The following is a 25,847-nucleotide window of genomic DNA, read 5'->3' on the forward strand; positions in this document are numbered from 1 at the left end:
GCCCAAGCAATAAAAGAAAAAATAGATAAATTGGACTTAAAAAAATTAAAAATATTTTTGCGTTAAAGAACACCTTTAGAATGGGAGAAAAATACTTGCCAATCATATCTGATAAGATATTAATATATGCTTTAAAAACTCTTACAGCTCAACAACAAAAAGACAACTGAATTGCCCAGCTGGTGTGGGTCAGTGGTTGAGTGTCAATCTATGAACCAGGAGGTCACGATTCTATTCCCAGTCAGGGCACATACCCAGCTTGCGAGCTTTATCCCCAGTAGGGGGTGTGCAGGAGGGAGCTAATCAGTGATTCTCTCATCATTGATGTTTCTATCCCTCTCCCTTCCTCCCTGAAATCAATAAAAATATATATTTTTTTAAAAAGACAACTGAGCCTAGGCCAGTTTGGCTCACTGGATAGAGTGTCGGCCTGGACACTGAAGAGTCCCAGGTTCAATTCCAGTCAAGGGCATGTACCTTGGTTGCAGGCACATCCCCAATTCGGGGTGTGCGGGAGGCAGCTGATCGATGCTTCTCTCTCATCGATGTTTCTAACTCTCTATCCCTCTCCCTTCCTCTCTGTAAAATATCAATAAAATATATTTTAAAAAAATAAAATAAAAAGACAACTGAATTGAAAATAGGCAAATGACTTAGTCACTTTTCCAAAGAAGATATAAAGGGTGGGGCAAAAGTAGGTGTACAGTTATTCATATGGAAGATAATACAATAATTAATAAAAGAATAAACTTTTGCATACTCACAGCTATTAACCCACTTTTGCCCTACCCCAGGGGTGGGCAAACTTTTTGACTCGAGGGTCACAATGGGTTCTTAAACTGGACCGGAGGGCCGGAACAAAAGCATGGATGGAGTGTTTGTGTGAACTAATATAAATTCAAAGTAAACATCATTACATAAAAGGGTATGGTCTTTTTTTTTTTTTTAGTTTTATTCATTTCAAACGGGCCGGATCCAGCCCGCAGGCTGTAGTTTACCCACGGCTGCCCTACCCTGTACAAATGGCCAATAAACACATGAAAAGATGTTCAACATTATTGGTCATTAAGGAAATGCAAATTAAAACCACAGTGAGATACCACTTCACACCTAAGATGCTGTACCCCAAAATATGGAAAATTACAAGTGTTGGTGAGGATGCGAAGAAATAGAAATCCACACATGTTGCCTGTGGGAGTATAAAATGGTGCAGCCACTGTGGAAAAGAACTCAGCAGCTTCTCAAAAAGTTAAGCATAGAATTACTATATGACCCAGACCTTTCACTTCTAGGTGAATACCCAGGACAAATGAAGAGCTGTGCCTACACAGAAACTTATACGGGAATACTTATAACAGCATTATTCATAATAGTCCAAACATGTATAAAACCCAAATGTCCATCAACAGATGAATGGATAAACAAATTGTAGCATATATTCAGCCATAAAAAGGAGTGAAGAACTGATGCATACTACAATTAGAATGAGCCTTGAAAACATTTTGCTAAGTGAAAAGCCAAGCACAAAAGATCACATATTGTATGATTTGTTATATAGACATACATATTTCTATCCATAATAGGCAAATCCATAAAGACAGAATGCAGATTAGAGGTTACCAGGAGATAGGAGAAGGGGTGATGCAGTGATGGCGAACCTATGACACACATGTCAGAGGTGACACACAAACTCATTTTTTTGGTTTTTCTTTGTTAAATGACATTTAAATATATAAAATAAATATCAAAAATATAAATCTTTGTTTTACTGTGGTTGCAAAGATCAAAACATTTCTATATGTGACAGGGCACCAGAGTTAAGTTAGGGTTTTTCAAAATGCTGACATGCCGAACTCAAAAGGTTCACCATCACTGACCTAATGAGACCACTTAGTGAGATCTCATGTTTTTTGGAGGGTGATGAAAAATTTTGAAACTAGAGAGAACTAGTGGTTGCACAACATTGTGACCACACTAAACACCACTGAATTATACAATTTAAAATGGTTAATTTTATGTGAATACAAATAAAGGAATATTAAAAATTTTTATTAAAGGAATAAGAAAACTGACTCAAGAAGAAATAGAAAATATTAATAACTATATACCTAGTAAATTGAATGTGTTATTAAACATTCCTACAAAGAGACTACAAGCCAGGTAATTGCACCAGTGAATTCCTTCAAACAGTAAAGAAAACAATACTTCTTAAATGACTTCCAAAGAATAGAAGAAATACTCAACTCATATAATGGGGACAGCATAATTTTGATTAAAATTATACAAAGCCTCACAAGGACATTACAAAAAAGGAACTTACAGACTTATGTCTCTCATGAACAAAATATTAGTAAATCAAATTCAGGGATATGCAAAAATGGTAGTACATTATATTCAAGTGGACATTATTCAAGGAATGAAGGTATCAACACAATATACCACATTAACAGTAAAAAAAAAATGGTAGGGAGAGTGACGGGGGAAAAAAATTTATAAAGTCCCGCTGGTGTGCTCAGTGGTTAGCATTAACCCATATACCAGGAGGTCACCAGTTCAATTCCTGGTCGGAGCACATACATGGGTTCCAGGCTCAATACCCAGTGTGGGGCATACAGGAGGCCACGGGTTGAAGTTTCTCATTGATGTTTCTCCCTTTCTCAAATCAGTAACATATTTTTTAAAAACCAAAAACTAATACCTATTCATGATTTTTAAAAATCAAAAACTAGGATACAAGGGAACTTTGTTTATTTGAATCAAAGTTATGCACAAAAAATCTAGAGAAAACATAATAGCGATGGGTTTTTATTTTTAGTTATATAATTTTATGTAAATTTTTAAAAAATCTTTATTGTTGAAAGTATTATACATATGTCCCCTGTTCCCCTCCATTGACCTCCAGTAGTGATGTCACCACTTTTATTTGCCATTGTATTAGAGGTCTTAGCCAATGCAGAAAAAAAAGGAGTAATAAAAGAAATGAAATAAAAAATAAAGAAGTAAAATATCTAAAGATTATAAAGGCAGAGTTTAAACTGTCATTATTTGTAGACAGGAAGATTGTATATATTAAAAAATCCAAAATATTCTACAGATAAACTATTTAAAAATAATAAGTGAACTTAGCAAGTCATTAGATACAGGACCAATGTACAAAAATTGTTTTTTCTATGTAGTAGCAATAATGAATTAGAAAATGAAAAAAATTTATAATTTATAGTAGATCAAAACTTACTAAAATCTAGGAATAAATCTAATGAAAGATATATAAGCGTTCTACCAAGAAATGTATAAAGAGAAATTAAGATATAATAAGTAGGATCATAGATTGAAAACTCAATCTTGTGAAGATGTCAGTTCTTCCCCAGTTGATCTATAGCTTCCATACAATCTCAGTCAAAATCCCAATAGATTTTTTGTGGAAACTGACAAGCTCATGAAATTGGTATGGAAATGCAGAGGACCGAGAGTAGCCAAGACAATCATTAGGAACAAAGCTTGAGGACTTCTAATACCAGATCCCAAGACTTGTTACAGAGCTCCAGTACTTAAGAGTGCTATTCACCTAGCACCCAGATCCTGCTTTCTAAATACTATTCTCCAGTAAAAAAAACCAAGGTTCTTTGGAAGAAGTGGCTAATTCCACAAATGGGACATGAAAAATACAAGATGAGCCAGAAACATCTTTCAGTGCTAATAAGCAAGGAAATTCATGGAAAAAGATGAGGGCACATTAAAAGGACACAGAAGTCAACCCGATGAAGCTCCTAAAGGCCAAACCTAAATCAATGTGAGCAATAAAATAAATAATGATCATATTGAATTCTTACCCATAGAGTAAAACAAATATCCATGAGTCATAGTGATATAAGCAAATGAGGGAGAAGGGACTTATGTTCCTTACAGAAGAATTCCAGTTAATAATTATGCAAGGAATTAGGAAACTACAAAGCCACCACCAGGCAAACACTACAGTAATTGTTACAAGCAAGATGAGTGCTAAATCACTGGGCAAAAGCTTGAGAATAAATAGGATTTTACATATTTTCAACATCTCTCCCCCAAGATGTTGGTCAGTTTCAAAAAGGAAAATAGTAACTACAGTGAGAGGCCCAGTAGACACTTCATGAACAAGTGATCATGGTTAATATGTCAAAATCTTGAAAGAAAAGAAAAATGAAGGCTCCTGCCACAGATTGGAAGAGGCTAAGGAGACATGGATTGGGTCATAGAACAGGAAAAGGATATTAGTGAAAAAACTGGTGAAATTCAAGTAAAGTCTCTTACTTTGTTGATATATCAACATTAAATCAATATGTCAGTGTTAATTTACTTGCTTTGATTTTTGTACTATGGTTGTGTGAGATATGAACATTGGCAAACTGGGACTAAGGTATATGTGAACTCTTATTTTTTGCAACTTTTCTGTAAATCTAAAATTATTTCAAAATACAAGTTTTTTTAAAAAAAAAAAAAACTAGCATGGTATTGAAAACAAGGTGCATCAGTTTCCCAGGGCTGCTGTAACCACGTACTACAAACTGGGTGGCTTAAAACAACAGAAATTTAATCTCACATTCTGGAGGCTAGAATTTCAAAATCAAGGTGTCATCAGCAGGGCTATGCTCCCTCTGAAGACTCTAGGGTAGGATCCTTCCTTGCCTCTTATAGCTGCATCAATTCTGTCTGTCTTCACCTGGCTTTCTTCCCTGTGTCTGTATTTCCACCTTAAATCCAATATGCACCCTACATCCACTATAGCCTTATTTTAATTAAATAATCTGCAAATACTATTTCCAAATAAGGTTATATCCTAAGGTTCCAGTTAGATATAATTTTTAAGGGGACACTGTTCAACCTAGTATACAAATATGGGCAAATAGACCAATGGAACAGAATAAAAACTCTTGAAACAGACTCACATATTGTGTCTGACTTACAACAGATGTGCCACTGCAATGCAGTGGGGGAGGAGGATCTTTGTAATAAATGAGTCAAACAAAAATCTGCATGTGGATGAAAAGAATCTTGACTTCTACCTCAAATCATACATAAAGACTAATTTCAGATCATATATATATCTAAATGTAATAGGTAAAATAAATTGTTTTCAAGAGAATATCTTCATGATCTGGGGGTAGGCAAAGGTTTTTTTAATTGGACACAAAAAGAACTGACATTATTGGGACTAGTTGATAAATTGGACTTAATTTAAAATAAAAGCTTCTGTTCATCAGAAGATACCATTAGGAGAATGAAAAGGCAAAAGCCTCAGCATAGGAGTAGATAATTACAGCACATAGACCAAACAGAGGACTCACATCTAAAGTATATAAGGAATTCCTATAAATCAATAAGAAAAAGGTAAACAACTCATTTTTCTTAATGGGCAAAAAAATCAAACAGGCATTTCATAAAAGAAGATATCCAATTGGGAATAAGCATATGAAAGGGTTCTGCACACCATTTGGGAAATGCAAATTTAAACCAAAATGAGATACCACTAAATACCCACTAGATTGGCTTAAAATTTTTGAACCGACCTTACAAAGCAGTGGCAAAGATGTGGAACAACTATAACTCTCATGCTTTACCCACAGGAGTAGAAATTGGTGCAAGCACTTTGGACCAACAGTTCTACTCTTAGGTATATACTCCACAGAAATGAGTCTGTATGTCCACTAAATGACACGTAGAAGAATTTGTGTAGCAGCTTTATTCATAGTAGCCTAAATTGGAAGTAATCTAAATATCCACAGTAGAATGGATAAATAAATTATATTTATAGTGTTCATACAATGGAACACTATATGTCAGTCAAAAAGAGAATTACTGCAACAACATAGATAAATTTCAAAAGTAACTGTTGGCTGAAAGAAGCCAATGCAAAAGAGTATATACCAAATGATCCATTTATGTGGAGTTCAAAAACAAGCATCATCCTATATGATAAAAGGCTAATATGCAAATAGACCAAATGGCGGAACAACCGAACAATTGGTCACTATGACATGCGCTGACCACCAGGGGGCATGTGTGGAACATGGCAGGTGTTGGCTGCGACGGGATGGTGGAGCGGGTGAGTGGGGGAACCAGACCAAGGCGGGGCTCCGGTTGCTGTCATTGGGATGAGCCTCTGGTGGTTACTGAAAATACTTTGCTCCTGTGTGCTGCAGTCCTGCCGGGCACTTGCACCTGCTGCCAGCGCTGGGCCTGCTCACACCCACAGCCGGTGCCAGACCACCACTCGCACCTGCTGCTGGTGCCTGGCACCAGTCCTGATCATTTGGCTCCATCAGTGGGTGTGAGTGGCAGCTGCTGGCCCTGATCACCCAAGGGCTTCTCCACCTCCACCTGCTCCTGAGGGGCAATCGGGGCAGCAGCCACCACTCGCACCCACTGACAGTGCTGGCCCCAATCGCTCTGCACTGTCAGCATGTGGGAGCAGTGTCGGCAGAAGTAGGGCTGCCTGCAGACAGGACAGGGGGAGGGGTTGGGCGGGGTCGCAGAGGATGGGCTGAGACCCAACCCTGTGCCTACTGCAGCCTCGCAGCCCACAGTTCCTTTCAAGGTGCACGAATTCGTGCACTGGGTCCCTAGTTAATCTGTGAGAGAAATCAGGATAGTGGCGACCTCTTTGGGTGGATATTGATTGGGAGAAGTCATTGAAGGGGTGCTGTAAATGTTGTGTATCTTGACTAGGTGATAGTTACACTGGTGTATATAAATGTGTATGTGTATTTTTTAATTCACTGAATTCTTAAGGTTTTTGTAATTATTAGATGTATATTTACTTAAAATTTTAAATAAAAATGTATATTAAATACTGAAACAAGTGGACTATCATCAACATAAAAAAAATTGAGCCTTCATTAAAATATTTGTTGTGTTAATGAGATTTGGTTTTAATGAGATTTTACTTGAATTTACATTTAGATATCATTCTATGGTTCACTGTTCACTTACTCATGACATGTAACAGATGTGTCATTTGGGTGTATTCCAGGATAAAGACTCTGGATTTTAAACCATAAATGATATAAACTGATACCGAAATTAGCAGTTTCCGTATTTTTTTCAAATTGTTGTCTTGGAAATCTCAATATCACATTGTTCATTTGTCTTTTAGGCTAAGACATCAAGCACACAAAGAATTTTATGCCTATAAACAGGTGAGAAATTTACTTCAGATTAACTTTGATAGTGTTTTGTACCCAAAAAATGAGAACTCAGATTTGCACTCATTTTAAACTAGGACTTGTGTTCATTTTAGCATTTTATTTGCCAGTTTACAGTAAAAATAGATCAACTTTAAGTACTCTTCTTTCTAATTATTTGAAGTTATAGAAAGTTCACATGATACAATAATATAGTTTAACAGGAAACTTAAGCTAACATTTTGCTAAAGAGAAATGTTGTAGCTTATAATTCTTAAAGGTTATATTAAACTAGTGGCTCAGTGCATGGATTCATGCACATTGAAAGGAAATTAATTAGAAGAAATATTTTAATATTGCTATTCTCCCTTTATAATAGAACTATCAGAGATGAAAGAAATTAGTAAAGTGTATATGAAAATAATGTATAAATTAATAAATAACAACATGATATAATAACAACAAAGACATAATAGCCACTTTCCTTTAGCTTCAGAATGTCAACAAAAACAAACCAAATTCACGATCGACGATGACAGATAGAAACACACGCGTGTGGTTGGCGCTAGGAAGAGCTTTATATGTATCACACATGTGCTAGTCAACATTTATTTTTAAATTGCCAGTGCCCATCATGTGTACTGGCCAGTTGGTCAGACGGACATATGATCAGTCACTTAGCCTTTTATATATATAGATGAGATTACATTAAATAATTTTTTTTTACCTCCCTCATTAAAAACATACAACTTCCTCAGAGATGACCAACTCTGTTCTAGTGATCGCATCTCCTCCCCTTTTGTACTTTAAATGTTAGCTAATGTCATACCACTAGAAGTCTACTTGGATCATCACTGGTAACCCTTGCCCCTTTGTACTGTCCCTTTACTGATTTGTTCTTTAAAGTAATAAACTTAGCTTTACTTGAAAGCAAAGTAAAAAAATTTTTTTTTCTTACATGTGTCATCCATTAACATTTTACCACTGATACCAAACAGCGGGCCTAGTTGTTCCTTTCTTTTGAACCAAAGCGTGAAATTATTTTGTTGTTCTTAGCTTTTTGGGGGAAAAGCTTCAGCTTTTGTGGGGCAAGCTGCAGCTTATTTTGGTCTTTAACCTTTATGACATGATGTTATAGAACCATCTCACCAGTTTAGGGTTATATATCATTTTGTCCATCTTTTGTCTGTGTCTCTGAAATATGAGCTCATGGGCAAGTTTCTTAGATGTTGACATTGATGTCATAGGTAACCCCACACTCTTCCCTATAGGTCTCATGTGGGATTCATACCCAGACTGGAATGTTTTAGTTTTCTAAATAATTGAATCTTTTTGTCTCAGTTCTTTCACGATCTTGACAACCTACAAGATATTTGTATGTAAAAAAAGCTAACTAGAAAGTAAAATTGGCCCTAACCGGTTTGGCTCAGTGGATAGAGCATCAACCTGTGGACTGAAGGGTTCCAGGTTTGATTCCAGTCAAGGAATGTACCTTGGTTGCGGGCACATCCCCAGTAGGGGGTGTGCAGGAGACAGCTGATCGATGTTTCTCTCTCATCGATGTTTCTAACTCTCTATCCCTCTCCCTTCCTCTCTGTAAAAAAAAATCAATAAAATATATTTTTTTAAAAAGTAAAATTGGCCTTGCTGGTCATTTAAAAGGTGAAATTGACTGATAAAACTATTAAAGTCACAAGATGTGGTAAAAATTATCCTTAAAAAATACTGACTTTGAAATGTAATGCATTCCTGCATAGCTAGATGGTAGCTTTTGGTTGTGATTTCTGAAAATGTGATTTGCCCTCAAAACTATTTTTGATTCAGGTATATAAGATACTCAAAATAGAGATTTTTCCCAAATTTCACTTGTCTGTTTTTTCACTTGAAGATGACATATAAGTCTAATAAGCTAAGTTTATTCTCAGAACTTTTCAATTTAAGTAGTCATTTGCCCTCTTGTCATTTGGCATTCCTTTTAACTGATATCCAGTCACTGCAAAGTCAGATTAGAAACAGCACCTGGATAAGTTTTAAGCCTCTTTACATAACTCTAGAGATAAAGTTTTCTGAGGATAGTGATGTATAGTAATGAGCAAAACTTTTAAAATTAAGATTGATTTTACTTTTTAATCTTCAATAATTACTAATTAATCCCATCAGTCAGTGCTATGCTTTACTGAACCATAAGGCAGTAAATTTCCTACCCTGTGTTTGTACTTAGTCTATATGGGCATGTGTTAATGTCTTTTCCCAAAATTTAATCTATTGTCAAAGAGACTATAAAATTGCTTTCCAGAAGAATATTGCATCATTGTTCAATTTCAAAGAATGTTGATAAAATGTTCTAAAACTGTAAAAGAAATTCTCTTCAATACTGAATAAGGGGAAATTAGCTATATATACAAAGAAAACTGTAAGTATGAGAAATTTTTTAAATTACAGACTTAAATGGGCATAAAAACATACTTTTTGTCTTACAGGTTATATTAAAAGAGAAAGTAAAAGAACTGAATTTACATGAAGTAAGTTGCCTAATAAGTATTTTAATCTTTTCTTGAACTGTTTTCTAATAAAGTGGTGTGCTGTGGTATGCTTAAACATCTTTATTTCAGAAGTTGAAAAATATTAAGTTTATTTAGCCTGGTCAGAGTAGCTCAGTTGGTTGAGCATTGCCCTGTGCACCAAAATGTTGCAGATTCCATTCCTGGACAGGGCACGTACCCAGGTTGTGGGTTCCATCTGCGGTTGGGGCATTTACAGAAGGCAGCCAATCGATGTTTCTCTCTCACATTGATGTCTCTCTCTCTCTCCTGTCCTCTCTCTAAGCATGTCCTCAGGTGAGGATTTTTTAAAATTAGGTTTATTTTGTCGTATACGGTTTGGCTCAGTGGACAAAGCATCGGCCCTTGGACTGAAGGGTCATGGGTTCAATTCCGGTCAAGGGCACATACTTCAGTTGCAGGCTCAATCCCCAGCCCAGGTTGGAGCCCGGGGTGCATGCAGGAGGCAATCAATTTATGTCGGTCTCTCTCACATCCACGTTTCTCTCACTGTTTCCCTCCACCTCCCTTCCACTCTCTCTAGAAATCAGTGGAAAGCCCTAGCCAGTTTGGCTCAGTAGATAGAGTATCAGACTGCAGACCAAAGGGTCCCGGGTTCGATTCTGGTCAAGGTCGCACACTTTGATTGCAGGCTTCTTCTGGGCCCTGGTCCTGGTCGAGGTGTATGCAAGAGGCAACCAATCGATGTGTTTCTCTCACATCGATATTTCTCTCTCTGTCTTCTCCTCTCTCTTCCACTCTCTCTCAAAGTCAATGGAAAAATATCCTCAGGTGAGGATTACTATCTAAATAAATAAAATTTGGCTTATTTTTATCAGCTTAATAGAATACTTGAGGATGAGGTCATAAAAATCAATTGTGTGAAGACTTTAAGAATAACATAACTCATATTTTTAATAGGGATGGTGCCCATGTAAGATCGCATAGCAGCAGGGATGCTGCTGTCTGTCAGTGCTCTATGAATAGGAGATAGATATGTTGGTTTTTCTACTCAAGGTGAATTTGCAGTAATTTCACTCTTAAAAATGTTCCCAGTAGTTCCTTCTTACCAATGTCACAAAAATGGCAGTGATTATTTCTTGGAGGTAGGAGTTTGGGGAGATGAGGCAGAGTAGTGGAATAGGGAAGAACACACAGGGAGAGGTATATCCTTGGGATTATCTCGTGTTGAGGTTGCATGGTGTGGTCCATAGGGGTTCCCTATGTAATTATGCTTTGTAACTTAAATACAAAAGTGTGTGTGTGTGTGTCCTGATATATACCTTAAGACACATAGTCTATAAGAATTCTAATTTTATTCCTTGTGTTGCCTCTAATTACAAATGTTCAGAATTTATTTTTAATTTTAGGGCCCTTTCTCTCTTTCTGAGTTTTTGAGTTGGTGTTTAAAGCAAGGACTTGGAAAGTTGCACGTGTAATATCTGTTTTCTTAGATTAACTGTGGTGAAGCTACATTGTCCATCTCTTCTTTAAAGATAGATTGTGAAATTATTTGAATAATAATAAAAATGATTTATATTGTTGAACACCTTGAAATCCTTTGCTCTTTCTGCATATTTTTAATCAGAATTGATATGTTACAGCACTTTAGGCCTAACCTTGAATTAAACTCAAGCATCAATTACTGTTTGATTTTTTAAATTTCCCAGAAGTTAACTTTGGCACATGGCCAAAATTAACATGAAGTAATAGAGGGTGATCCCTTTTCTGTTTAGAGTCTCTTCTGACATACATTAGCAATATTGAATAACCAGGTTTGTCAGGAATAGAAGTCTTCCTTATTGGTCTGACCCATTGGTTTAGAGTCTTTATCCTAAGTGCACTGTGTGGCAGCATTGTCTGTCAGAATTAGTACCCCAGCTGTACCCACCAATTTCAATTCTGTTGGATCTGACCAAGCTACTGATTTACCCTTCCCCTGCTATTTAAAACTATGGCTTGGAAAACCTAACCTTGCTCTACAGCTTGTGTTTAGAGGCATTATGCATTTTTCACAATTCATTTGGTTCTTTCCAGCTGCATTTTTTGGTAATGAAACTATTTTTTGTCAAACTTTTGAGTGTGGGTAGCCTAATTATACAGTGATTTCAGTATGAATACTGTTATTGAATAATTACAATAGTGAAAAATCAGAGACAAGCTAAGTGTCCATCAGTAGCATAATGAATAAATAAAGCATGATACACTGGAAGATCACCCACTAAGAGAGGGAGAGAGGAAAGAAAGGAAACCTGATACAGTGACTCATACAATGAGGTACTATAAAGCAGGCAAAATTAAGGAACAAGTTCTATCTAGAAGTACAACAATCAACCTGGAAAAATCTCTAATGGGATCTTGAAAGCAAGTTGCAAGATGATATAAATGTTTATATCGTATATGTAAAATGAAATAAACACTAGGTTTTTCATGGGTTTTATATGCAGACTGCAAAGTGTTCTGTTTGAGAAGGACACATAATGATCACACAGAGGAGGAGAAAAGAAGAAAAAGATTAGAGGAAATTGGTCGAATGGAAGTCAGTTTTATATGCAATGTTCTTGATTTTAAAGAAGGAAAATAAGTTAACATTAAATTTTAAAAATAATTTTTAAATTATTGAATACATAAAACATGTCAGGCATTGTACTAAATCATAGAGACACAAAGAAGCATAAAATACATACTAATTTATGCTCTCAAGAAGTCTCACAGAAGAGCGTGTAAATGAGAAAGTCATGGAATGTTCAGAGGGTGCTATTACCTGGTATATACACTGAGAGGTCTGGTATCACATGATCCATGATCTTTTTGGCTTTTGCTCCCATAAGGGAACCTTCCTGGGACCTTGCAGACTCAGATGCCCAGGCACCACCCCACTCCAGCCTACCTCCCACAGCGTCCTAGACAGTTAGCTCTATATCTGCAACTATTTATGTCATTTTTTGTTTATGTTTTTCCTACCAGTCGAGGAGTTAGGCAACACTTATAAGTGAAGCTAAAGGGTGATATATACATATTTGAGCATCTATACTAATAATAGAGGAACATGCAAATTGTCTGGGGCGCTGTCACAGTAACAGTAATGACTGAACAGCAGGCTGCGTGGGGCAACCAGGCCAGAAGGGGGGGCAGTTGGGGGCGACCAGGCTGGGGGGGGGGGCAGTTGGGGGCGACCAGGCCAGCAGGGGGGACAGTTAGGGGCGATCAGGCCAGCAGGCAGAGGCAGTTAGGGGTGATCAGGCTGGCAGGGGTGGCAGTTAGGGGCATCAGGCAGGCAGGCAGGTGAGCAGTTAAGAGCCAGCGGTCCCAGATTGTGAGAGGGTGCAGGCTGGGCTGAGGGGACCCCCCCTTCACAAATTTTGTGCACCGGGCCTCTAGTCTATCTATAATAATAAAAGCATAATATGCTAATTAGACCGGACAGCCGAACGACCTTCCAGATGTCATTCCAGACATACTTCCGGACAAAGCCGCTGTGGCGGGGGCCAAGGCAGAGGTGGTTAGGAGTGATCAGGGAGGCAGGTGAGCAGTTAGGGGCAATCAGGCAGGCAGGCAAAGTGGTTAGGGACGGTCAGGCAGGCAAGTGGTTAGGGGCGATCAGGCAGGCAGGCAAGCAGTTAGTAGCCAGCAGTCCCGGATTGCCAGAGGGATGTCCAACTGCCGGTTTAGGCCCATTCCTGCAGGGATCAGGCCTAAACTGGCAGTTGGACATACCCCGAGGGGTCCCGGATTGAGAGAGGGTGCAGGCCAGGCTGAGAGATCCCCCACTCCCGTGCATGAATTTCATGCACCAGGCCTTTAGTATATATATAAAAGCTTAAGCGACTGGTCAACTGGTCACTGTAATGTGCATTGACCACCAGGGGGCAGTCAACTTGGACAGACGAAAAGAGAAACAGGCGATTAGTCTATGAAAGATTGCAAGTAGGTGGGGCTAAGCTGCAGTTCTCATTGAGAGGCCAGGCTATCTGCCCAAATTTCACTGCTCCCAGGGAGGCGCAGCACCCTGACCCCATCAACCCCTCCAGCCGCGTCCTCCCCAGGTAGCTGGGACCATGGGATGGAGGGAGGGAAAAAAGAGACCGCAAATTTACAAACTGATTTGGCTCAGTGGATAGAGCAGCCGTGGGCAAACTACGGCCCGCAGGCCGGATCCGGCCCGTTTGAAATGAATAAAACTAAAAAAAAAAAAAGACCGTACCCTTGTATGTAATGATGTTTACTTTGAATTTATATTAGTTCACACAAACACTCCATCCATGCTTTTGTTCCGGCCCTCCGGTCCAGTTTAAGAACCCATTGTGGCCCTCGAGTCAAAAAGTTTGCCCACCCCTGGGATAGAGCATCGGCCTGCGGAATGAAGGGTCCCAGGTTCAATTCCGGTCAGGGGCATGGTTGCGGGCACATCCCCAATAGGAGGTGTGCAGGAGGCAGCTGGTCGATGCTTCTCATCGATGTTTCTAACTCTCTATCCCTCTCTCTCTGTAAAAAATCAATAAAATATGGAGTTCGTGGTCTCTCTCTCTCTCTCTCTTTTTTTTTTTAAATATAGAGACTGCGAACTCCATCCCTAGCACCCACCTCCTCTTATCAGACTGGAGCCACCCAGGACTTGCAGGAAGGCACACAAAGTGGGCAGCCTGGCCATGCAGCTACCACGACTCCCCAATCTGCCCTGGGCTACCCTTGGGCACTCACCCCACTTCTCTGAGCCTCAGTCTGCACCCCCAGCGAGGCCACGGGAGCTCCACCCTAGGAACACACTTCTCCATAGCTGGGTGTGGCAGACCAGGAGATGCAAGGGGCTGCAGTGGAAGACGGGGGCCAGATGCTCAGCTGACCGGGTTGAGTGGGGCCGGGATGAGCAGGAGCAGCTCCTTCCCAGCCACCTGCTACTTCACGCACTACCACATCTCTGGGGGACGTTGGATGCCGATTTCAGCCCTATTCCCTCAGGCCACGCCCAGGGACCCATTTGTGCTCTGGGCCTCTAGTGATAATATATTGTCTTTCTATAAAGAAAAATATCCTCTCTTAAAACTCATAGTTTACCCTTTTTTTTCTTCCTCCACCTTTTAACAGAAACATAAATATAGAGGAACACATTTCTTTAAAAAAAAAAAAAAAACATGTTTCTGTTTCTAACCATGCAAGTGAGATAATAAATGGCATCTGATGGATCTTGGGGTCAAGAGAAACAGGTGCCATGGAAGCTGTGACACACTGGGACATGCACGTACTGAGAGGAGTTGCTAGCACTCAATTCTAGCTAATTGTTGCCAATGGGGACAACAGTTGTTGTCAGATCTGGGGCTTTTCAGGTGAAGCCTGAGAGTCTTGGCATTAGTCTATCATCTACTTGCTGTTTGCATTTATTCTTTAATTTGTTCACCACAATGTCCCCACCTCTGGTTATGATGAGTAGTTGTTTTCTCCATTAAATTTCTTTTGCACCTTTGTCAAAAATCAGATGGCTATATTTCTGTGAGTCTGTTACTGGATTCTCTATTCTGTTCCATTGATTTATTGTCTATCTCTTTAGCCGTAATTACTATAGCTTTATAGTAAGTCTTAAAATCAAGTAGTGTAATTCCTTTAACTTTATTCTTCTTTTCCAATACTGTTTTAACTAGTTCTTTTGCTCTTCCAAGTAAATTTTAGCATCAGCTTGCCTATATCTTAAATAAAAATCCTGCTGGGATTTTGGTTAGTATTGCTTTAAATCTATAAATCACTTGGGGAGAAATTGGCATCTTTAACCATGTCAAGTCTTCTAATTTATAAACATATTATGTCTTCTCATTTATTTCTTTTTTTAATCTTTATTGTTGAAAGTATTACAGATATTCCCTTTTTTCCCTCATTGTCCCCTTCTAGTCCACACCTGCCCCCCACCCCAAGCCTTCACCCCTCTATTATCTGTGTCCATGGGTTATGCATATATACATACAAGTTCTTTGGTTGATCTCTTCCCACCCACCCACCCACCCACCCACCTCCTCCTTCCCTCTGAGATTTGATAGTCTGTTCCATGCTTCTATCTCTCTATATCTATTTTGTTCACCCGTTTATTTTGTTCACTAGATTCCATATATGAGTGAGATCATGTGATACTTGTCTTTCTCTGACTGGCTTATTTCACATCCCCCAAAAGTTCCCGGACTGCAAGAGGGCGCAGGCTGGGCTGAGGGACACCCCCTCTCCAGTGCACAAAGTTCATGCACCAGGCCTCTAGTATAATTATATTTGAACTGAGTTTTCTTATATGCAGCACATAGTTGAGATATGTTTTTTGATCTACTCTGCAAATCTATCTTTTAATCGGTGTGTGTGGAGCATTTACATTCAATGCAATTGTTTTGTTTTGTTTTAAATTAAATCTTTATTCAGATTATTACATTAGTTACTCTTTTTTCCACCATAACTCCCCTCCACCCAGTTGCCACCCGACCCTCCGCCCTCACTCCCCACCCACTGTCCTTATCCATAGGTGCACGATTATTGTCCAATCTCTTCCCTCACCCCCACAGCCCTTCCCCCCCCAAGAATAGTCAGTCCATTCCCTTTCTGTGTCCCTGATTCTATTTCAATCACCAGTTCATACAGTTCATCAGATTATTTATTCACTTGATTTTTAGATTCACTTGTTGATAGATGTGTATTTGTTGTTCATAATTTGTATCTTTACCTTTTTCTTTCTCTTCCTCTTCTTAAAGGATACCTTTCAGCATTTCATATCATCCTGGTTTGGTGGTGATGAACTCCTTTAGCTTTTCCTTATCTGTGAAGCTCTTTATCTGGCTTTCACTTCTGAATGATAGCCTTGCTGGATAAAGTAGTCTTGGTTGTAGGTTCTTGGTATTCATCACTTTGAATATTTCTTGCCTTGCCACTCCCTTCTGGCCTGCAAAGTTTCTGTTGAGAAATCAGCTGACAGTCGTATGGGTACTCCCTTGTAGGTAACTGATTTTCTTTCTCTTGCTGCTTTTAGGATTCTCTCTTTGTCTTTTGCTCTTGGCATTTTAATTATGATGTGTCTTGGTGTGGCCCTCTTTGGATTCCTTTTGTTTGGGGTTCTCTGCACTTCCTGGAGTTGTAAGTCTATTTCTTTCACCAGGTAGGGGAAGTTTTCTGTCATTATTTCTTTAAATAGGTTTTCAATATCTTGCTCTCTCTCATCTTCTGGCACCCCTATAATTCTGATGTTGGTACGCTTGAAGCTGTCCCAGAGGCTCCTTACACTATCTTCGTATTTTTGGATTCTTTTTTCATTTTGCTTTTCCGGTTGGGTGTTTTTTGCTTCTTCGTATTTCAAATCTCTGACTTGATTCTTGCGATCCTCTGGTCTGCTGTTGGGAGTCTATATAATATTCTTTATTTCAGTCAGTGTATCCTTAATTTCTAGTTGGTTCTTTATCACAACATCGAGGGTTTCACCAGTCTTCTTGAGGATCTCACTACATTTATCGGCGGTCTCACCAGTCTTTTCGAGGGCCTTATTAAATTTATCGGCGGCTTCTAGACAGTTCTTTAAAGACCTTAAAAGTGTGGTTTTGAACTCTATATCCAGCAGTTTGCTTTCCTCCAATTCTGTCGTTTGTGTCCTGTTTCTTTATCTCAGCATTTTTTATGCTTCGCTGTGTCGATAGAGTGCCTTTCTGTGCTAAGTGTCCCAATTACCTGAGGTAGACATTCTTGGTGCACCCCCTTGTGGGCTTTGTGCACAGACTTGTTGTAATTAAGCCTTGATTGTTGTAGTTATCACTGTGAGGAATTGCCCTCCAGGCCAATTGGCTGTGAGAATCAGCTGTGTCTGCAGTGGGAGAACTTCTGTGCTGGAGACACCCCTCTGGGGCTAGACTTGCTTCGATGGGGCTTTGGTGCTCACTGAGTCTGCCCCCTGAGTGTGTCTTTTATGGTTCCACAGAGCTGCAAACTGGATGGTCCCACTCTGACCTCTGGGCTTCCTGGATCTAGCCTTTGCCTGAGGCTATCCAGTAAAAGTCTCCCTGCAGGGCTTGGGTGGGGCGGGTTCCACGGGATCAACAGGGCGGGGTTAGCAATTATGGATGCTCTCAGTCTTGCCCTCAGAGGCTCTGCTTCTCAGTGTCCCAGTAATCGCTGCAAGCCCCTTGGAGAGAAAGCTGCCCTAGGGTTCTGAGCAATACCAGACAGTCCCGCTTCTCCCGTATGAGTCTGGGTCCCTGGAGACTCGCCCGGAACTGGAGCTCAGAGCCTGAGACTCCCTCCCGATTGAAAACAACCACCACGCCCTCAGCCGCCAGCCTGCTCTGCATGCACTCCGCACCTTAGTATTTTACTTCAGCACTGCGCCTCCTCTGAGTCTAGGTATACTTTTCTCTTTCCTCCTAGTTGTAGAACTTCCACTTAGCCAGCCTATCTGTGGTTCTGGATGATGTCCGTTCCATCTTTTAGTTGTATTTTTGAAGTGGTTGTTCGAGGCAGCAAACTCCGGTGTTTACCTATGCCGCCATCTTGGTTTCTCCTTCAGTGCAATTGTTGATATATTTAGAATTAGGTCTACCATTTTATTATTCGTCTTCCATTTTTTCCTCTCTTTATTTCTTTTCCTACCTTCTTTTCAGTTGCTTGAACATTTTTAGTATTCTTTATTTATTGTGATTTTGACTATTTTTTGTATAATTTTTTAGTGATTTCTTAGAGATTACAAAAAGAATCAATATTTTCACACTTCAATTGGAATGTAGAAATGTTATATCCATATAGATCCTTTTATGCTTTCCCCTTTATGCAATAGCTGTTATAGCATATCTATATACATTGAAAATCCCATCAGACATTGTTAAATGTTTTTACTTTTAACCACTAGATATATTTTAGAGAATTTAAGACAGGAAGAATAGTCTATTATGTTTATCTAGATAATTATCATTTCCGTTGCTCTTTATTCCCAGTGTTCCAAGTTTACTACTTTTGTCATATTTCTTCTGTCCAGTGACCTTCCTTTAACAATTCTCATAGAGCAGATCTGCTGGCTATGAATTCTATTAGTTTGCCTTTATCTGAGAATATCTTTATTTTACCTTCATTCCTGAAGGTTGTTTTTTGTTGGATATAGAACTCTGGGTTGACAGTTCTTTTCTCTTACCACTTTTAAAATGTGCCACTTTCTTCTGTGTTGTTTTTTTTTTTTTTTTTATGGTTTTCTGATAAGAAAACCCACAGGGAAAAAATATTTGCAAATCTTATGTCTAAGAGTCTAGTATTCAGAATATATAGTAACTCTTACAGCTCAGTAATAAAAAGCCTACAAAGTAAAATATCTGCAAATATTTATCCCAATCTTTTACCCTAAAAGGGTCTTTTGCAAAACAAAAGTTTTGATTTGATGAAGTCCAATTTGTCAGTTTTTTTTTCCCTTTGATTGCCTGTGCTTTAGGGATCATGTCATGCTTCTGTGCCTATGGATGTCTAGTTGCTCTGACACCATATTGGAAAGTAAAGCTCATTTGCAAAATGTGATCTTTAAAGTTGTAAAATTAGGCCCCGGCCGGTGTGGCTCAGTTGATTGAGCATTATCACATACACCCAAAGGTCATCATTTTGATTCCCAGTCAGGGCACCTGTCCAGTCAGAGTGCATACAGGAGGCAACTGGATTCTCTCTCTCACATTGATGTTTCTCTCTCTTTCTCTCTCTCCCTCTTACTTCTTCTCTCTGTAAAAACTCAATTAAAAAAATATTTTTTAGTTATAAAATTAGTTTGACCCTTCAGGGAGCTTCTAAGAAGTCAGACCCGAGGCTTTTCTCTTTGTGATTGTCCTTGACTTTTGGTCCCTTTAGCACTTAACATGTCAGAATTTATCTTGTGAGATCTTTTTTTTCAGGTGACTGTGGTTTTAGAATGAGGGATCCTGGAAAAATAAGCAAATAAAAATGAGTGACTTGTCAAGTTCTTGTCCTTTGGTAGGATCCGTGCTGGATCGGAGTCAGCAGTCCCGACCATGTTTCGGAGGCTGTGCCGGGAGGGAAGCTGGGTGTTTAAGGCCATAAGGCCTATTACACAGCTAGGAGATGGGAACATCATTCCCCCTTTACAGGTGGGAAGCTGAGGTCCCAAAAGGTCACTCCAAAGCTAGAGCTGCTAGAGTCTCATCTTTACCAACAGCGTGTTCTCAAACTTCCTCCAGAATAAAATGGGCTTGAAAATAGTGCTCCCATTGCAGCATTGGGATAAAAGTCACTGATATTGGTAGACTGCCGTACTGCCTCCTCAGCTCTGGTCCCACCAGCCTGAGTTGGTAACAGTCCTAAGAAGGAGGTGGACAGGTAGTGTCCTCACGTTACATAGATGAAGGAACAGAGCTGGAGAGGCATCAGAATGGCAGAGATGACGCAGCTAGTGGGTGTCCAAGCCAAGGTTAGTGGTCCTGCCTTCCTCCCTGCTCTCCTACTGTCTTGGCAGTAATGCCAAGTCTGATAAGATAGTTATTCTTTCTCCCCTTCCTGAAGATCCTGTCTGCTATATACACAAGGCCCTGAGGGAAGAATGTTGGAAGGCCAACATTCATGGCACCGGCCATGGGGCACCAAGAGCCACATGTCCTGTCACGTAACCTAAGAAGACTGGGTTACATGTCGTAGGTTATAAACAAGTGAAAGAGAGGCCATGTCATCGTCTGGGCAAGAAGTGTTCATGGTTGAACCAGGACAGGGAAGCAAGAGAGAAGGAATACAGCACATCAGTGCAGGAGACCTGGGACCCAGCCCAGCCACACTCACCGACTGCCTGGCCTCAGGAAACATGGTGTTTGCTCTGAGCTTCTGTTTCATCTGTAAAGTGGGTAAAAGTGGTGATAGTTGGTGTCCCTGCGCACTGGTAAGTGCTCAAGAAGTGGTGGCTGAACCCCAGCTTCTGGGTGTGAAGGAGAAGCCTGTTCAAAGCTGTGGAGCCTGGCCACCTGTCAGCTGTCCTGGCCCCATTTGCACATTTTCTCCAGTTTAATTCAGAGACTCTTGAATACATTTCTTAAAATACGTTTTTATTGATTTCAGAGAGAGGGAGAAAGAGATAGAAACATCAATGATGAGAATCATCTATCAGCTGCCTCCTGCACTCCCCCTACTGAAGATTGAGGCTGCAACCCAGGCATGTGCCCTGATCAGGAATCAAACTGAGACCTCCTGGTTTATGGTCAGTACTCAAACACTGAGCCACACCAGCCAGGCTTGCATAACATTTTATATGACAAAGACAGATACTGACAGAAGGACAGTGCCAGAGTGAGGGCATGTTACCAGAGAAAGGAGAGCCCCAGGGCCTGCCCCGGGGCATGAGCAGTCCCTGTCAGAAGCTATGCTGCTGAGCAGGCAGAGCACCCCTGCAGAAAGTCAGCCCCTGGGCACACCACAGGCAGATTGCATCATGTCCAGCCTAGCTAGTGAGGACTAACCTAAGTCAGACCCTTCTGATTCACTAAAGCAAAGGAAACTGCCTTTTGCTTTCTTTCTTCTGCCACCTGCCCTTCATCTTTGAAGACATGTGACAGGAAGAGCAAGGAGGCTCTTCTTCAGAAGACCTTGCCCAGTCAGCCTTCTTTCACTTAAACTGTGGGACATTGTAAACCCCTTCAAATGGCTGGGCCTCAGGGGCCTGCACTTTACTTTGTGACCTGGGAGAGTGCTTAGCAAGACACTTTTCCTCATCTGTGAATTTATCTTTCAGCTCTGTGCAGTGTGTCTAGAAGACTTCAAGCCTCGAGATGAGTTGGGGATTTGCCCGTGTAAGCATGCCTTCCACAGAAAGTAAGTATTGGCATGGAACTGTTTAAGGGAACCTGAGTTTGAGGCACATCAACCAACCTACTTGTGGGCTTGGAACAGTGCCAGACAAGCTTGAAGACTTCATGATTGGTCTACAGTGCAGAAAGCACCCTACGGGGGCGGGGGGGGGGGGGTAATGTGTACATGGCACTGGAGGAATTGGGGTTGTGGAACATGAGCACCGCGGCAAGACTTTGGGCAGAATGCCAGACAAGCCCACACCTCCTGGGAGCCCAGGTTATAAAACCATTATTTAATGGAATGCTCTAATGAGAACTTCCACTCCAAAAATCTTACGTTAATCAAAACTGTAATTATTTTAAATCAAGATAGATGAGTCTGAATGTAAATGGTAGTGTCGGGCTCTCTCCTCTTCCTGCAAACATATTCATATTCCTCTTCTCTTGCAATTTTATGCATTTTGCATGTCTATTAGAAAGTGTCATTTCTCCTACTTTGCACCACCCTCACTGTACTTCCTCCTTTAAGAAACCATGATGACTGAGGGGGTAGCATGCTTGGAGCTCTGGCTCCTCCAGAGGATAAAGTGGGTTCTCCGTGGAGGGTGGAGCTCGTTAGGACCTGGCTGTCCTGGGCAACAGATGTGTTCAACATGCAGAATGTGTGGGCGGGTGGGCGGGCTGGTGTGCCGTGGGCATGGGACTGATGTCTTCCCTCCTGTGGTGTCTCGTTCTGCAGGTGCCTTATCAAGTGGCTGGAGGTTCGGAAAGTGTGTCCACTGTGCAACATGCCAGTTCTGCAGCTGGCCCAGCTGCACAGTAAGCAGGACCGTGGACCCCCACAGGGGCCCCTGCCAGGGGCAGAGAACATTGTATAGCTCACCACAGGATCAAACTGTTGCAGGACCCACGCTCACAGAGGCAGGCGGAACACACATGCTCTGTGTTGGCTGTTCTACCCAGGCACCAGCTGCCACTTCCTTTGCCTCATGAAAAACTCCTGGGCCAGCTAAGACCCAGACTTCTGGGTCATGTGACAACCAAAGCTGACAGTACCCACGTCCCACGCCAAGAGAAGTTAAATGAGCCTGCAGGTTTGGTTCAAGGAGCTTCATGAGAGTCTCTTGCCAACTCAATTATATGCTGTCGTCCAGACACTTCTCTCCATGTCAGGTGACTTTCGTCACGCAGAAGGGAAGATGAACACAAGTGCTAGAGAAAGGAACTGAGGGCAGGTCTTCAAAGCCACCCACACCCGCCCCGTGGACAGATGAGCTTCTCTGCAGACCGTGCATGTCTGAGCAGCAGCAAACCTTCCCGGCAGCCCCTGAGCCAAGCAAAACCAGTGGTTACCTCAGCCGAAGCACGCCCGGTTGCCTGGTTGGTGAGACAGTGCCAGCAAAGGCTTTTCACCTTATATTCCTTTGATAAAATCATCTTGGAACCCAAGGACTTTGGTTACAGTGCCCCTCACCATCACTTCTCCCTCAGTTTTACAACATCTGCTTATCAAGTTACCTAAGCTAAAAACATGAGATGCGCTTGGAAAGGCCTGGTCAGAAGCCATTTCCTCTTATTCCACACCCACCTCACCAGGGAGGCACAGCCAAGCTGCCCATCAGGGGCCCCAGTGGGCCCGGGCCTCTGAGCCCTTGCTGTCCCTGTGTGCCCCAGGGGCCTCGGAGAGCTGTCCACATTCCCCCGTTCACAGTGTGGTTCCAGCATAGCTGCTGGCCTTGGCTCACTGTCTTGGGAGGGAGCCCTCAGGCAGCTGAGGATGGCTAGTCCTCCTGGCCCTGCTGAGACAGGAGGATGCCGGCCCTCTTTCCCCTTCTTGCCCTCTCCCTACTTCAGAGAAAATGCTGGCATTGACTTTTTAACGACTTAAAACATCCCAAGTAAGATCCCTCTGTAATTCTTTAGCCAGGGACCCACTTGAAATTGTAAATATTTTCAGGAAGCTCCTGCAGGGCTGTTCACTCACTGGTGTGTGCCTCAGCATTCAGACTTGCGAAAACTAACTGCTATTGCAAGTATCTTTATAGGAGAGAAGTGCATGTTACTCTTTGGCTCTTTCTGTCCAACTTTTCTAGAAGTGACTCAGAGTCCTTTAGATTCATGAATATTGTATAAATTAGCTAAGAACTTTGTAGTTCTTTTCCACAGCCCTGTTCTCAATCTCCTTCCATTCTAGGGATGGGTTCCTTGTCATCAGCTTTGCCTCTGCTCCCTCAGGTGTGCGGGGGATCAGGTGTGCGGGGGACGGTTTCTCACTGGAAATGCTGTCTGCATGGTATGGAGAGATGGAGGAAGCTTTGCAATTCTGATGATGGCACTTATCCAAGAACTTTTTCTGGAATCCAGCCTCTACCGTCTTAGAATGGGAAAGGGAACCTGTCCGTGGCTCAGGTAGCTACAGTCAGAGGATGAGGAAAATTCCTATTAGCCTAGGAAAGTGCTGGGCAGAATCCAGCTTGGAAAATTACAAGTCCACTTGGTCAGAATTGGCTGTTTCCGTGTGACCTAGTGTATGGTATTCCTATGGTATGCCAACTGGACTGTTTCTTAAACAGGGCAAGTAAAGTGTGGAATATTTTTATATGAAAGCCTTAGCCTGTTTGGCACCCATGAAAAGAACTATTTGTACACTTGGACTTTCACCCCATTTCTGCGTTCTCTGTAGCATAATAGAGTTGAATGCTGCAAAGCACCCAGTTTACAGTGAAATATTGTTAGTGACCAAGTAGGCTTGCTTCTGGACTAGCCTAGTTAATGACCACCACCCATCATTTTCCCTGGAATGGCGTTGAGACAAATGTCATCTTGTTATTATGGGCTTCGAATAAGAAAGAGAATTTTTTCCCCTCAGAGGAATGCTTGTGCTCTATACTGCAGATTTCTTCCACTCAGTTCTGTAGGATTATAGCCTTCCAGTTGCAGCCTTTTTCTGTCCCTGTGTCAGTAACAAGGAGGCAGCTTCACCAAGTCCCTGTGTTTATAGGGAGGCTCATTAATTCATTTCACTGTGTCACAGCTAAAAGCAGAGGTCATTGGTATGCACTGGACCAGAGGTGCAAAGCCAGTTTAGAGGAAAGCTTGAGAAGGCTGTGCCCTCTCCACTTGGCACCATAGTGGGTCTGCTTTGCCCCAGGAGGTGCCACTAATATGACCTCAACACTTGTGAATGTGGGGAGGCTTTTAAAAATGCAGCATTTCCACTCTGATGGCGCTGGACATGGAAGTGCTGAGTGCCCGCTCCGCTCAGTCGCCTCCCCTTTCTTGGTGTGGTGTCCTTTTGCAGCACAGCCACTGTCACCTGGCCGTTAGCAACACAACCTGAATGCATTTGCCACCCACATTTGGGCCCTCCTCCAGCACTTCCCTGTACTGCACGTGGCTAGCAGCGGTTAGCCACAGCACTGTGTGACAACGGTAAATTTCCATCTGGACTTTAAAGAATGAGGCATCCCTCAATACATTCGGCTCAGGCTCACACCTCACAGTGAGGCTGCTGTCCACATTTGTCTGAGTAGGTGACCTTTTGATAATCTGTAGACACGTGGAGACTCTGATCTGCTTTTGGGCCACTGGCTAATATTTTTTTTTTTTTTTTTTTTTTACTTAACACATCTTAAGCAGCTCCAAGATTGGACGTTACTTGTGTGCCATGGGTTAGTGGAATAGAACTCAGCCTGGAGTTCACCTGGTTTTAGAAATGAAACGAAACCAGCCGGACTTGGTTCTTGGTTGTTACATTTACTTTGAGACTGTGAGTTGGTTAGGCCTATTCCTGGAAGGGAGCAAAACAAGACAGAAATGACCAGATTGGAACAGGTGGCCCATGGGCGAGGGCATCTGCGCTGAGGGATACCAGGGACCTCCCACCATTGTCATATAGCCAGTTCTTCACATGTCTTGACAAATGAGTCTTTTCCCCAATGCCAAGCCCCTTGGATCCTAACCTCAGGCCCTTTCCACAGACCAGCTCCAAAGTCTGGCATCTCCATGGCCTCATCCCACTCTGTTAAGCTATTCTTAATGACTGTAGAAATTACTGGGAGGCATCCCCAGAGCTCTGGACAGAAAAAGTGATCAGACTGATTTGAACCATCTTTGTCACTCACCAGCCAGGTGCCTTTCTGTCAGTTACCTTACCCATCACCCAGGGACTATACTGGGATCTATCTCTACTGGCCCTTGCAAGGATTAGCTGTGTCCAGAGCCTGGCAGGTGACAGATCTGAGTCATGGGAGCTGATAATGGGCAACGTTTGTCACACAGGTCATGTGGGGCTCCTGTTGTCCCAGGTCTGCTGGCTCCCTTCCTCTTCCCCTCACCTCCATCTGCCTTTGCACAGTGCTCACTGATTGGTTGCTCACTGT

At 41.5% G+C, this 25,847-nt stretch overlaps 1 protein-coding gene across 1 annotated transcript in view; it reads left to right on the top strand.

The window, feature by feature from the left end:
* Window positions 1-23,017, top strand: part of RNF24 (ring finger protein 24) — a 62,095-nt gene extending 39,078 nt beyond the window's left edge. Inside the window, exons 3-6 of the mRNA XM_081096811.1 lie at window positions 7,130-7,172; window positions 9,638-9,679; window positions 21,408-21,487; window positions 22,205-23,017. Coding sequence (XP_080952937.1) covers window positions 7,130-7,172; window positions 9,638-9,679; window positions 21,408-21,487; window positions 22,205-22,343 — 304 coding nt within the window. The 3' untranslated portion in view covers window positions 22,344-23,017. The remainder of the gene's footprint in view (window positions 1-7,129; window positions 7,173-9,637; window positions 9,680-21,407; window positions 21,488-22,204) is intronic.
* The last annotated feature ends 2,830 nt before the right edge of the window (window positions 23,018-25,847 follow it).

This window comes from Myotis nattereri, assembly GCF_964212035.1.
Source record: "Myotis nattereri genome assembly, chromosome: 8".
In the NCBI taxonomy this organism is placed as follows: domain Eukaryota; kingdom Metazoa; phylum Chordata; class Mammalia; order Chiroptera; family Vespertilionidae; genus Myotis; species Myotis nattereri.